This window comes from Mobula birostris, chromosome 6 (assembly GCF_030028105.1).
Source record: "Mobula birostris isolate sMobBir1 chromosome 6, sMobBir1.hap1, whole genome shotgun sequence".
NCBI lineage: Eukaryota > Metazoa > Chordata > Chondrichthyes > Myliobatiformes > Myliobatidae > Mobula > Mobula birostris.
The window spans coordinates 33440739-33456701 of NC_092375.1; the positions used below are offsets into that span (position 1 = coordinate 33440739).

At 38.1% G+C, this 15963-nt stretch overlaps 1 protein-coding gene across 1 annotated transcript in view; it reads left to right on the forward strand.

Annotated features, from left to right (window-relative positions):
- The window catches only part of tfg (trafficking from ER to golgi regulator), a 96877-nt gene that overhangs the window by 15390 nt on the left and 65524 nt on the right, over positions 1-15963 (forward strand). Inside the window, exons 2-3 of the mRNA XM_072260172.1 lie at positions 6329-6537; positions 8536-8619. Of these exons, the coding sequence (XP_072116273.1) occupies positions 6354-6537; positions 8536-8619 (268 nt within the window). The 5' untranslated portion in view covers positions 6329-6353. The remainder of the gene's footprint in view (positions 1-6328; positions 6538-8535; positions 8620-15963) is intronic.

The following is a 15963-nucleotide window of genomic DNA, read 5'->3' on the forward strand; positions in this document are numbered from 1 at the left end:
ATGTTGCCACTTAGAGGGAGCAAGGAATCTCAGGATCCCCGTGCATTAATACTACGAAGGATCCTGCTATTTATTGCATAATTCTGCCATTTACTTTATAATTTCCTCGTATCCTCCCAGAATGCATCACCTCACCCTAACTCAGATTAGACTCCATCCTGCCATTTCTCCATCCAGCTTTTTAACTGATCTGTGTTTTGCTGTATCCTTTGGCTTTTTGCTATCCACTGCTCCACCACTTAAAATTTTTTTAAGCTGTTGACCTTCTGCTTTGACCACCACCATTTTATGTTTGTGACTGCTCTTAAATTTGAGATGTTTGTATCAAGATCAAGTTTCTCCGCAAACTGCCACTTAAATTCATCAGTCCTTTGTTGAGAAAAATAATTCATTTTGTCTCATCAGATCTAAAATGGACCAATCCTGTGTTGATTCCTGACTGTACTGCTATAAGAAGCAGTTGCATTTACTGCTTGATTGTTACCTGAAGTTGCTGCTTATTGCTGTACTGAAGTTCATGAAATTGAAAACTACAGAATGTATTTCTAAAGTTAGAAGTGAAAGGTTTAATAAGAACCTGCAGGGCAGCTTTTTAATGCAGCAGGTGGTAGATACATGGAGCTAGCTGCAAGAGGAAATGGTTGAGGCAGGTTTATTTCTGCAGTACGTGGACAAGAGTTCAGAGGAGTATTAGCTGAAGGGCCTTTTTCTGCATTGTGCCACTACGACCTTCTTTGCAAACTCCTGTATTTCTTGGTTTGTGCTTTGTCCCGCTAAATGAACTCTTTAGTCAGTACCCACTAGTGACATGTTCTCCAGAGTCATGTTTATGAGCACTGTATTATATGTTGTGAAATGTATAATGTTGTGGAAGCAGTACAGTAGAAAAACATAAAGTTAACATAAATTACAAAATACATAAGTAGTGCAAATAAAACTAAATAATGATGCAGTGGACTTTTCAGAGATCTGGTGGAGAAGAAGCTGCTGTTCCTGTATCATTGAATATGAGTCTTCAGGCTCCTGTACCTCTAGATCACTAGACATTAGAATAATACAGCACAGTACAGGCCCTTCGTCCCTCGATGTTGTTCCTTATATTCCTTTATATTCCATATATTCCTTTAAAAAAAGTACTAAACCCACACTACCCCGTAACCCTCTATTTTTCTTTCATCCATGTGCCAGTCCAAGAGGCTCTTAAATACCCCTAATGTTTTAGCCTCCACCACCATCCCTGGCAAGTCATTCCAGGCACCCACAGCACTCTGTGTTTAAAAAAAAAACAACTTACCCCTGATGTCTCCCCTAAACTTCTCTCCCTTAACTTTGTATATATGCCCTCCGGTGTTTGCTATTTGTGCCCTGGGGAACAGGTACTGGCTATCCACCATACCTATGCCTCTCATAATCTTGTAGACCTCTATCAAGTCCCCTCTCATCCTTCTACACTCCAAAGAGAAAAGTCCCAGCTCTGCTCACCTTGCCTCATTTGACTTGTTTTCCAATCCAGGCAACATCCTGGTAAATCTCCTCTGCACCCTCTCCATAGCTTCCACATCCTTCCTATAATGAGGTGACCAGAACTGAACACAATACTGTTAAGTGTGGTCTCACCGGAGATTTGTAGAATTGCAACATGACCTCTCTACTGTTGAACTCAATCCCCCTATTAATGAAGCCTAGCATCCCATAGGCCTTCTTAACTATCCTATCAACCTGTGCATCGACCTTGAGGGATGTATGGATTTGAACCCCAAGGTCCGTCTGTTCATCCACTCTCTTAAGTAGCCAACCATTAACCCTGTACTCAGCCTTCTGGTTTGTCCTTCCAAAATGCATCACCTCACACTTATCCGGATTGAACTCCATCTGCCACTTTTCTGCCCAACTCTGCATCTTGTCTATATCCTCTTGTAACCTTCGACAACCTACAGCTCCGTCCACAACTCCTCCAATTTTCGTGTCATCCGCAAACTTACTCACCTATCCTTCCGCCTCTTCATCCAGGTCATTTATAAAAATCACAAAGAGCAGGGGCCGCAGGACATACCTTGCGGCACTCCATGAGTCACCGACCTCCAGGCAGAATACTTTTCTTCCACTACTACCCTCTGCTTTCTTCCTGTAAGCCAATTTTTTTATCCAAACAGTCAAGATTCCACTGATCCCATGCCTCATGACCTCCTGGATGAGCCTCTCATAGGGGACCTTGTCAAATGCCTTGCTAAAATCCATGTAGACCACATCTACCACCCTACCCTCATCAATTTCTTTTGTTACCTCTTCAAAAAACTCAATTAAACTCGTGAGGCACGACCTTCCCTTCACAAAGCCATGTTGACTATCCTTGAGTAGACTGTACTTCTCCAAATGCTCCTCCCTACATCCCTGATGGTGATTGATACTTGCCACCTTTTATCACCGTCCTACCTGAATGAACATCCTGATATATGAGCCAAGATAACTTCTTAGTACTGATCCCCTTCTTTTCTGTTACTTCACCTTTTTGCTTTTATCGGTCCTGTGAAAAGATCAAGTGCTCTAAAATTTAGTCCTCAGCCGTGGACACCTTGCAACAACTTCCTTGCAAATGCAATCAGGTCATACCCAAATATTTCTCTATGTGTTATGACTATATCTGCTGTTTATCTGAATGTATACAACATTTGTTCAAAAGAAAAGAATTTGTATTTTGTACCATTTCTCTATACTTTCACTCTATTTGCAGGTGTACTCATTCTGTTCTATCATCTTGTTCCCTCTTTCTAAATTTCCCCTCAACTCACCTCAAAGTTCAAAAAGTTCTAAGTTTTAAGTAAGTTTATTATCAAAGTATTTATCTGTCACCATATATAACCTGTGATTCATTTTCTTGTGGGCATACTCAATAACTATGAAATAATAACCATAACAGAATCAATGAAAGACCGTCGAACTTGGGCATTCAACCAGAGTGCAGAAGACAACAAACTGCAAATATAAAAAGAAAGAAATAACAATAATATTTGAGAACATGAGATGAACAGTCCTTGAAAGTGAGTCCATTGGTTGTGGGAACATATGGGGCAAGTGAAGTTGAGTGAAGTTATCTCCTTTGGTTCAAGTGCTTGATCTCACCTCTTAACAACTTTTGCAGATAATGTTTATATCCTTCTAAATGTATGGCCCCTTGTTCATATAGGCTGCATGAACCTTGTACTTGTTGAATGAACGTAAGTATTTTACAGCATTTACCTTCTGATTCCCTGTGACTGCTTCAACTTATCAGCCAGTCCCTGTCAGTTGGTCATATCTTACCTAAGGGGTGTGATTGCTTGCCTTACTGTTAGTAATTTAGATACCATTCATTATAATAATGAAGAAAGCCAATGGTGTGTTTTTTGTTGTTTCTCCCTGCCCTTTCCTAGAATGTCTATATTGAAATTTGATTCCTTTAAGAGCCAGCAGCCACTTGATATTTACTGCAAGTTGGTATTCTACGCACACAAAACTAATATTTGAACACATAGCAGGCCACTTGACTGAGTTAAGAATGTCGTTGTTCTGGCCCTCCTTTGCTGTACAGGCAGATTTTACATTAAATGTGACCTGCTGAAGTGACATGGAAATCATGCCTGAGGTTGTGTTTGCCACAACTTCACTACTGGCTTCAGTTTAAATACAGACCAGAATTGTTCCTGGAACATTCATGAACTGCATGTTTTGGAGGTATATCCAGTGCTGTGCGGTGGAAAATTGAAGCTGACTTCTCATTTTGCTTTGGATCCTGATAATTTTTGAGAACCATATTTTTATTTGAGCCATGAGACCAGATGTGAATTGAGTAGAAAGGGAGTAGCATTTTTTGGTCTAAAATATTGATTCATTCTCCTAAGCACCCTGTTTTCTTTTCTCCTTTCTGCTTCAAAATATAAAAGTGTTTACAAGTAGCGAGGCAGCCTGTCTATTGTCTGCTTTTGTCATGATTGTGTGGTCATGAGGATATCTTTCTAAAAGTTCTTGATTTTAGTGTATAATACATTGGTGCTTAATGCAGTACTAGCAACATAGGTGTAGAATTTTGTTAGATTTAATTCTGCTTGATCACTGAAGATGACTTTTCTTGGTTTCCTTTTTGAACTGGTTGTTGATTTGGGTGGGCAGGAGCCGGTGGTTGCCCAAGTTGGTATTTGTCAAGGTGTTCAGTATCTGGAATCCTCTACCGAGCTCTGCAAAAGGAAGTGATAGCTTAATGAAAACAATATTTTTATCATAGAAAATATTTTTATGTAAAAAATTACTGGTTGTGTTGAAAGTCTGAAACTGAAGCAGAAAATGCTGCAAACACAGTAGAGAAGACAAGTTTTTCACTGTAACACTGTGATGATAATAAACCGATTCCAGTTCCAATCCCAAACACACTGCAGATCAGTTGAACCAGTAGTTTACTTGCAATCTGGTGTACTGCAATGTGATGTCCTTTACATTTGAGGAACCAGTTATAAGTTGGTTGATCACTTTTTGGTATTCAGTCTGCAGGAGAGGCTTTGTTGCCCGTCACTTTAATTCGCCATCCTAATCCCAGAATGATTAACTTTCTGTAGCTCATGTCATACAAATCAGTGACAATAAATCTGATTCTGATATTACAAACAAGATCATACTCAAGCCTGAGGAATAGCATTCCATTTTCATTGGTACCCTCTGGACTTGATAACGAAATCTCCAACTAGATAACCTGCTTTCCTGCCTTCCACTAGCACTCCTACAACAATAAAATGATGATCTCATGGCTCAATGTGAAGTGAATCAATTTGCTAGTGTATGAAGAGATTGCTGTGAAGGCTGGAGACTGGCCCATCAGCACTGAGATACAAGTTTTGGGGAGGATTCTGTCCAGCTAAACAGCTGGTGACTGCTGTTGAGCTTGTTACCACACTGTTATCTCAATGGAGGAGAACAGTGCAGACAAGGGAAAGAGAGCAGCTTCTATTGCCTCCGTTGAGAGAGACTGTAATATATGGGTGTTTGTCAACACGTGGACCAGCTCGTGGTTCACCTGACACTGAGTCATGTGAAGGCGAGGTCTCTGTTTCGTTGCTGTGGGCTTTTGGCATAAACGGTTGTGACTTAATCAGGTTCTCAGCAGAGCAGCATCCTCCAGCGATTGTTTGTTGTTCCAAATTTCAGCATCTGCAAGTCTCTTGTATCTTCATTATTGTTTTGGTTGCTTTTGATGTTATGATGACACTTACTTGGATCGATCCCTGAAATCTCTCAGTTCTTGAATTTATTTCCAAAGTGTAATTGAGTGTTTATTGACTAACATTTTGTTTGATTTTTTTTCTTTGAACATGTTTGAATATCACTATTAAATTTTGTTCAAATTGTTCAACCATGTTAATTTAGTATTTTCAAACCTTTAATGTAATATTTAATTAGAGGATTTTGCATCTAATTTATTTTTGATTTTTTTTGTTTAATGTAGCAACAATATTTCCAGGGATGGGGGAATTGCAATTTAATGATTTAGTTTACAAGAGCAATTGTGTAATCTTTATTTGGGGGCCTAGAAGTTGACCAATTTGCACACTTTTGTTTGTGAAATTGTATGTAAAACCTGTTTCCTGCATGTTTGGTTTTGCTAGTGATCACCTTGTGTTAGTTAGCAGTCTTCATGAAATTCCTCCACTGGTGGCAGAAATTGCAACTTTTGATGGAAAAGTGGGTCCCTAATTTTGAATTAACAATGAAAAGGACATCAGACAGAGATTGGAGATAAAATGTTAATTAAATGGTCTTCAATGCCAAATGATGTTCTTGTATGCACAATCTGTCTTTTCAGCAACCAGCATAATATTACGAAGTTCACAGGAGCTTCCTTCAATGATCACAGGCTTTGCAATCACTCATGACCAGCATACTGCAATCACAGGATCGTTGATAAGCTTGTATTGTCATGGTCCTTCATACAGCACCAGAGTTAATGGGAAGAGTTCACATGGAGTTGCCCAGAGCACCTTTTCTGGGAATATATCCTGTCTGTTATGTAGAGTTTTTTAATGTACTAACTTGGTGAGTTTAACTGAAGTTGGAACCTGTGAACACATGCAAGTCATATTCTATGGATTGTGAATAGAAGCAAAGCACAATAGAGATTTCTTAAAGTGCGGATGCTCTAGTTTTGTGTTGACCATGATTTGGTATTAGAAAAATACTGCATCCATTTTGCACATCAAAGAAATGGAAATCCAGTTTCTAGACTAATCACAATATTAGAAACTACGACTTTCACTTTCTAACTAGGTCACATTAATTATTAGTAATTACTAATTACATATTCTAGGTATACAGCCTGACAGGAGGAAACAATGAATGGGCAACTGGATCTCAGTGGAAAACTCATCATTAAAGCTCAGTTAGGTGATGATATTCGCAGGATTCCTATCCACAATGAGGATATCACCTATGATGAACTGGTTCTGATGATGCAGCGGGTGTTCCGTGGGAAACTTCAGAGTAATGACGAAGTCACGATCAAGTACAAAGATGAAGGTAGGTGCAAAGTCCTGTCAAAAAAATGGCATTTCAAGAACACATTTGGTTAATGTCGGGCTATGCAGCCGGCTTACTTGGGGCTCTTTGGAGTTGCTGACAGCATAATGATCGGCCAGATTGTTGGGTTAGATTTCATATGCTAATGTGCAATTTAATTTAATGACATCCCTAGTTCAAGCATGAATGCAAGAACTCAGTATTGTAGAGGTGAAAGGGATTCCTCTGACAACATGACAGTTGGAGACTATGTGCATGGCATCCATGACTTGCCAATTTCTTGATTGGGATCCAGTTCATCAACTTGGAAATTCTATCCCTCTGTCACTAAGTATTCTGTGGTCATGGTGTGTGGAATGTACAAGATTAGCTGAAGGAATTCAGCAAAGCATTTCTTTTGGTTCTGTGATAGGTTGTAGGTATTTCTGTCAAGCCCAGTATTTTTGCCAGTCCTGAATTATACCTGTGAAGGTGGAGTGAGGCATTACATTCATCCATTGCAGTACCTCTGGTGATCATGCTTCCATGGTGCTGTTAACTTAGAAGTTCCAGATTTTTGGTGAAGAAGCTTCAACAGTAACTCCTAATACCATGCTACCTAAAAGGACGGGGGAAGCAAGCAAGTAGGAGTGCTGTCCTGTTCAAATCACACATTATCCTATCTTGGAAGTATATTGTTTATTCTTCATTGTTCTGTCAAAATTCTGGAAACCCCTAATTACCTGTCTATAAACATATCACCTTATGAACAATTTGATATGGGCAGTTGTATATTAAAAATTGTGTAATATGGCTTAGCAACTAATGTAATGAAAATTAATTTGTTCTTTGAAAAGTTTTCCATTGCATCACATGAAAATATGCTGCCATATAGGTAAAGCCAAACTATAACAAAACTGAGGCTTGGGGAAGTTGATTTCAATTCCTGCAGTTTAGGTCTTCCAGACCAAAATTTTAATAAATTTGAACCTAGAATTGATTGATGCATAGTACTTAAAATAGTATATTTTTAGTTTATTTTAATCATTTTCTTCTAACCTCTTGGATGGTGCATCTTATTACCACTTTAGTGCTTGGAGGCTCTTTCTACTATATACCTGTATGCTACCCAAGCATTACTTTGTTCTGTCACGGGGATCTTTACGGGAAAAGTATTTCAAATCATCATCAGAAAGCATTAAAAAAAACCCTGAAATCAGAAATAAAGGCAAAAAATGCTGGAAGTATTCAGCAGAAAAGGCAGCATCTTTCAAGAGAGGAACAGTTAATTTTTTTTTGGGTTGATGATTATTCATGACGAACTTTCACTTTTAGAGATGCAGCCTGACCTGCTGGGTGTTCCCAGCATGTTTTGCCTTTATTCCAAATCTTCAGCATCTTGTTTTCAGATCATGCTTTACTAATCTCAACCACAATGCACAATGCGATTAGAACCTTGATTTTAAAATAACTGATATATTTTTCAAATTACCTGGAATATGTTTTCCAAAGTTGTTATTTATTATGCTGCAAACTTCAGCAATTGCATAGAGTTGACTTAAAGTATTTTGTCTAAATTTAAAAATATTTTTTATTAATTCCTAGTTTCCTCATGATTGTTAATTTCGACACTTCAAATATGGTGGTAGAACTTGGAAGTTTGGAAATTATTGGTTCCAAAAATTAAACTCCAGAAATGTAATCTAGTCTTAATATTTTATTGCAGCAAGTGTTTGCTTTTTATGGAGTGTAATCTTTAGGAAGAAATCTTAAGGTCCATTTGCTGCTTCAGGAACAAGATAAAACAACTCTTGCCTTTGCCAACTTTTGATCAATTTACTCATCTTTTAAATTTGTGTTCTGGAAGTTTGAAATGTTAATACACTTTTTTTTGTATGGGTACTTGCTAATCAGTTTCTGCCTCATTTTTCTCTGCATATTATTGCACAAAATAAGCAGCTTTATTCCTTCTTCAATCGTTCATGAATAGCTGTTTATTTTATGTGTTTTTTTTTGCAGATGGAGATCTTATAACCATATTTGATAGCTCAGATCTTTCCTTTGCTACCCAGTGTAGTAGAATACTCAAGCTTACCTTGTTTGGTGAGTACTCCTTGATAATATGTTGTAATTTAAAGTTATTAAAATATACTTAATATTCTCATGAAAACTAAAATATTTTCTTTGGAGACACTTCAGATATCAGTGCCTGAATGTAGCTCTAGGTATATTTTACAAAATAGCTGTATAAAAATGTTAGAATTGTAATATAATACTAGGACATATATCACAACAAGAATATTCCTCTTCTCTAAAAGAAAGAACTAATGGTGCAAATGCTGCTCATGATCTTCTTCGTAGAATAGCTACAGAACTTCATGCCTTCCTGTAAGTTGTGAAGGGTAAAGTTATAGGATACTAATATGTTGTATGGAGAATGCATACTGTATTTTTGCAGGTAGGTTATCTGCAGTCTCTCCTTGATTTGTAGAGAAAATGATAGCTGTTCGGTGATAGCCTGATAGCATTATTTCATATGCCAGAATGTCCATGGATATATGTTTTCTTTGACATGTAGAAGCATAATGAAACCCTTTGGATTTTTGTTGTTCAATACCACTTAAATAAGTTTAATGCAAACTCCAAGAGCTTTTCTTATTCAGAAAAACTTCATAACAGCTTTTACTTCTTCTGTATTGGAATGTAGAATTGCTTTCTAAGTTTTCCTGTTTTGTTTTTTATTCAGTTTTATGTGTACATGACAATAAACTTAAATTGATTAAAACCATTGTCTTAGAGATTTTGGCCATGTCAGTCTTTTTGGATTTAAACTGTTCCGGGAAGTGGAAGGAATGTGTTGTGTTTTGAAGGATATTGAATGGGTATATCTGAATAAGTCTTGTTATCTCCATCTTGTTAAAGTGCCTGGGAACTGTATTAATTTTTTTCATTTGCATCTGCTTACTACTTTTTTCCTTTCCTTAACTTTTAAGCATTGATTTAGTTTTATTGCTGTCCTTTAGAATAATCCTGTGAAAATTAGGGATCACAGTGGAGCCACAGAAAAATGTGTAAGATCTTTAATAAGTAGTTTTTATCTGTATTCACTGTGGAGAAGGTAATTAGGGGAATTCGTGGAAAATAAAAGTGGTCTCTTTGAACATTTCTATATTATAAACATGAGATGCAGGAGGTCTTAAAACAGATAATAGGCTGTTTTTTTTCTTGGAGCACTGGAGGCTGACCTTGTAGAGGTATAGGGAATAAAATCATGAAGGGCATAGATAACAGGAATGATCACAGTCTATTTCCCAGGTGAGGAGAGTGTACAACCAGAAGGCATAGATTTAAAGTGAGAGGGGGAGTACTTGAAGGGTATCTGAGGAGCAACTTTTTCCATACACAGGATGGGTATGTGGAACAGGCTGCAAGGGAGGTAGTAGACATAGATGTAATCACAACATTTACAGTAAATGACATATAGACATGTACATGGAAAGGAAAGATGGGGCAAATGTAACTAAATGGAACCGGCTCGGGCAGGTTACTTTGTGAGCATGGATAGTGGGGCCATTGGGTCTGTTTCTCTGCTAATCCACAAAAAAAAAATGAGCAAAATTACTTGATAATCTGTTTTGCTAGAGCTAACAAAGGTTAAATGTTGACTTTGCCATAAGCAAAATTCCCTGCTTCTCTCCATAAAACAACCAGCAATTTATTGATTTTTTTTGGGTTGAAAATTGTGCTTCAAACAATGTAGCATTTCTCAGAACTGAAATAGAGGTTACCTGAAGAATGTAATAAAGCTAACACAATGAACCCATGGGGCTTTCTAATTTAGTAATGATAGCTGTTATTATTATAACATTTGTGTACTCTATGCAATTAAATTTATAGGCAAGTGCCATCATAGAGTCATTGGAAACTACAAGACAGAAACTGTCCCTTTGGCTCATCTAGTCTGTGCCGAACCATTTAAATTGCATAGTCCCATTGACCTGCACCCGGACCATAGCCTTCCATACCCCTACCATACATGTGCCTATCCAAACTCCTCCTAAATTGAAACTGCATCCACCTTTGAGTGAAGTTTCCCCTCATGTTCCCCTTGAACAGTTCACCTTTCACCCTTAACTCATGACTTCTCGTAGTCTCAACCAACCTCAGTGGAAAAAGCCTTCTTGCATTTGCCCTATCTATACCTGTCATAACTTTGTATACCTCTATTAAATCTCCTCTCAAGCTTCTACATTCTAGGGAATAAAGTTCCAGCTTATTCAATCTTCCCTTATACTCAGGTCCTCCAGACCCGGCAACATCCTTGTAAATTTTCTCAGGACTCTTGAAATCTCATTGACATATTTCCTGTAGGTAGATGACCAAAACTGCACACGCTACTACAAATTAGGCTTCACCAAGGTCTTATACAACTTCAGCATAACATCCCAACTCCTGTACTCAGTACTTTGATCTGTGATGGCCAATGTACCAAAAGCTTTCATTAGGATCCTATCTACCTGTGACACCACTTCCAATGAATTATGGACCTTGTTGGATTTCTGTTTATTTTCTGATCCTTCCTAGAGTTAGGAATGACGAACAATCAATTCCAAGATTTTAGTTTAGTTTAGACTACAAACAAACATAAAACTACTAAACAAACTAAATAATAGAGCTGATAAATGATGCTGAGAGGTGAATATGAAGGCAAAAGAATACAGAAGCTAAAGAGAAGATTGTGCTTCTGAAAAATCCATCACTTTTATAGGTAATATAAGAAATTCCTGAGATAGGAATAAACTAGCTAATAAGCTATGTAGTTAAAACAATTACATCCCTTGGGTAATGTGCCAGTGAGAAAGGTGATAAACTCAGTTGAACTGCTATACCGCTTTCTACCAGTGAGTGGGGATAGACTACCACACACTGTGAAAAAGACATGAGTTTGTTAAAAAGTACAAATCTTATAGAAAGTATAGTTTTAAAAACTGGTTTCCCACAGCACCCCCCCCCCACCCCTTTGATTCTGTAAGGGACCCTGGCAGAATCACACCTGAAAATTTAGAGGCAGAAAAATGTATCTATGTTACAGAGTAATCAATTTTAAACAAATGCAAAACATGTAGATTATGATAATATCCTATGATTATAGTTGTGCAACAAGTCTTCTCACAGCACTTGTCTTAATCTGGAGTCACTTTAGCTCGCTTGCAGTGGCTGGCATGTGTCCACTTACTTGTACCGCCGTACTTTTAACTACTGCATTGGTAATTAACGGTACCTAGTAAGGACCTTCTCACTAAACTCCCAGGGGTTCCTTACGCGGTTTCTTGACCAGGACCCGCTGAACAGGAATCAAGATGTGTCCTCCGTCTGATGGACCACTCCAAGCAGCAAAAACCTGTTGGGAAGCAGACTGAATAGCTTGTGTTAGTTTTGCATAATAATCAACTAAACTATCTGACATAACATGTACATTAGCCTCTCTGAGATCGACAGCTTCCAGTAGTGATGTACGTTGCCCCGTCACCACTTCAAACGGACTCAGTTTTGTTTTCTTGTTTAGGATTGCCCTGATGCTGCATAAAACCAAAGGAAGAGCTGTCAGCCATTATACGATTTCCTTGTAATACTTAGCCAGCCGTTGTTTAATGATGCCATTCATTCTTTGAACTTGTCCTGATGACTCTGGATGATGTGGGCAATGAAAAGACCATTCAGTGTTCATCAGTTGACATAATTCTTCACAAACAAATCCAGTGAAATGTGTTCATTGGCACTTCGGTAAAGTAATTTTTGCAACTTTGACAACGTCTCCATTACATATGCAATTGTAGCCTGAACTTGTGCTGTCCATTCAGCATTTTCCTTCCCTTGTGAGGTGGGGAGTGAGCTTGCTGTTGACCTTGTGGTGATGTTGATTTCTTATACCAGCAAGGTCGAGTCTGATGTCCCCTTCTACCACATAATTTGCATATCCAAATTTTGCTTGTTCTTTTGGTTAGTAGGTGCTGACCCGTCTGTACCGATCTTATTCAGACATAGGTATATTGCTCCACCTGTTTGGCAGCTAGTACCAGTTCACTGCTGGAAACAGCAGTTCCACTCCAATTTTTTTTTTGTTAGCTTCAGCATTTTGGCAACATCTGGTTTCACACCATCTAAATAAGTTGACTTGAGAGGGCCATATATAACATCTTCAATATTATCTTCATTTATTCCTGGAATTCATGAGTAACTGAGCCAAACTGTCCTATTGCAGACACCATATTCAGAAACATCCTCTGAAGGCTTTTGTTTCCAATCAACTACTTTCTTCCAATCAATCTGGTTTGGGGTTTGTCCCTCCAATCATGCTGTATTAATTGCTTCCCAACCAGCAGGTAAATCCTGTTTATCCTCTCCGATACTATCTTTAACTTGCCGTGTCAACTAGTTTTTTTTTGCTGAACTATTAGCATGGTAGCTAAAATTTGAATGCTATCATATGGATGCAATTTGTATATATTCTTAATTTATTGAAGTTCAGCCAAGTCCTTAAGCTTCCTTTTTAAAGATGTGGAACTCCCCTGGACCATTTGTCATTTTTTTTTTCTGGATCTGGTAGTTGATGACAAACCTGTTTCTTTTCATACTCTCCATCATTAGTCTTGCATGTTTTCACTCTAGTTAGTACTGAGGCAAATCTCTACTCATTACTGCCATCATCACCTGAGCCACTAGAGGTCTCTGTTGAGTCAATATCATTTTGCAGTTCCCTGGAGTTCCAAAGGCGTCGCTGTTTCTTGGGACTAGTTACTGTTGGCTGCCTTTCAACATGATTGTCATCACCATTAATGCCGCCCACTGGGTTGTCTGCCTGTGCAAGGTGAATTTGTGTAATTTCACTTTGTAACTTTGAACAGAGCTCTTGACTATGGACATAATTTTCATGTTGTCTTTTTACCCGTTCTGTTCAGTGTCTTTTTGGTGACTTATTGTATTTTTCATACGGCACTTTTAGCATATTATGCCTTTTTTTTCCTTCCTTTTTCATCCAATTGATTTTCTAGATCAGTGCGTTTGCGTCTTAAAGTATTTGTCTGGATGTGCAACTCAATAAGCTTGCGCCTTCGCAGCTTTGTTAAGTTTGCTAGAGTCCAAGCTGTTTTGTTTAGTTCTTAACCGCATCTTTTTGATCTAGACTTAGTATCGATTGCACATTTCTTCCATATTTCTTTCCCAACAGTATTGATTATATGTATCAGTTTAGTATGTGCTTAAGATTTCTGTTAACTTCAGCTGGGAATTCAAGGGACCCGCTGGTCCATTTCAAAGCTTTGGCCATTGTATTAGTTTCGATCTGAAAGAGTGCTCTTCATTTTTAGACATCAAAAATCTGACAAAACTCACAACTCTGTTGTGACTATAATATCAGGTTTCAACCAAACAAACATCCGTTCGATATCTTAAAACTTGTCGGCCTCTTGTCTGACAACTTGTACAATAATTCTGTTGTGACTATAATATCAGACCCTGGGTTTCCGATAATTTATACTGGCTCAACGCAGATTGTACAACCACAAAAAATCCGCTACAAATAAAATAAATTATGTACTGAAGGTTTTTATTCTTGGACAATTAAGGAATGGAGGAATGTCCTACCTCCCAGCTACATGCTTAAAACTTCCTTTCTCAGTCCATTTTTTTTTACTTCAGCTAATCATCCTGTATTTGGGTGCCAAATTGTTGGAGCTCTGTTTATTTTCTGATCCTTGGGGTTCTTCTGGAGTCAGGAATGACAAAGTCTTAATTCCAAGATTTCAGCTTATTTTCGAGTACAAGCATACAAATACTAAGCAAACTAAATAAAAAGGGGTGAATATGAAGAAAAGCAGAAGAAAAGTTGGTACCTTTGAAAAATCCATCACCTTTATAAATAAGAAATTCCTTAGATAGGAATAAACTAGCTAATAGGCTACATAATTAAAACAATTATATCACATGGGTAATATGCTAATACTTAGCCAAGGAAAAATGAGAAAGGCTATAAACCGTTAGTTTAGCTGCTATACTGCTTTCTGTCAGTGAGTAGGGATAGACTACCACATACTGTGAAAAGTACATGAATTTTTAAAAAAGTACAAATCTCAAAAAGTATTATTAAAAAAACAGTGGTTTCCAGCAACTTGTATCCCAGATCCCTTAGTTCTATTGCACTCCTCAGTACCCTACCATTCACCATGTAAGATCTACCCTGGATGGTCCTACTGAAATGCAACACCTCACACTTATTTGCATTAAATTCAATCTGCCTTTTTTTGCCCATTTTTCCAGTCGGTCCAGATCTTGTTGCAAGCTTTGACAGTCGTCTTCGCTGACCACGACACCACTAATCTTAGTGTCATCCACAAATTTTCTGATCCAGTTAACCACATTATCATCCAGTTCATTGATATAGATGACAAACAACGGAGCCAACACCAATCCCTGCTGCACTCCACTAGTTACAGGTCTCCAGTCAGAGAAGCAACTGTCTGCTGCCACTCTCTGGCTTCTCCAGCAAAGCCAATTATCTAATCCAATTTACTACCTCATGTTGAATGCCACCGACTTAACCTTCACGGGACCTTGTCAAATGCCTTGCCCATGTAAACATCATCCACTGCCTTGTCATCAACACTCCTGGTAACATCCTTGAAAAGCTCTATAAAATTGGATAGACACAACCTACTACACACAACATAAACAATGCTATTAGAGGCACTTTTTTGTTCAGTAACTTTCATCGATGTCACACCACACCACCCTGAAATAACTGAACAAAAAATTTGTTTCAATTGACCTTTATGAGCATACTTACTTACTGCTCATTACTCTGCTGGCGTTTAGGTGAAGGTCCTCCATCTCTGGTGGTGTTCAGGGCTTCCTTCATCATGTCAGTAGCTTCCTCTTGGTTTCTACTATTGTCAGTCGTGCAAGACATGGGTGGAGACTCAGGAATAGCATCGCGCTCAGATGTAGAAGGATTCTTTAGTGCTGGATCTGTGACAGTTTTCTTTTACCAGCTTACTCTGATTTAAATCTCCGAACCTGGAGGACGGGTGGACCGCACAGTCTGCTCTCTACCCTTTGACCTGTTTGGCATGAGTGACACTACCAAGAGTCATTGCATAAAGCCCTGACTCCATCCAACACTGCTGTCTCTGTCATTGAGGCATGCAAGTCTCCAAACCACAACAAGATTGTGGTCTTCTTTATGAGAGTAATTTGGATAATAATTTTCTGCTCAGAAATGTTTATAATTCACCATCTGTTGACTACTATTTGATATAGTTTCAGCATGGATGACCTTCTCATATGGAGAACATGAATTTAAAATAATTTTCTTACTGATTTGTAATGTCTTGGAATAGAACATTGTGTTTTCTGCAGCAAATTTTCCAGTGAAATGAAAAGAAGTCTATG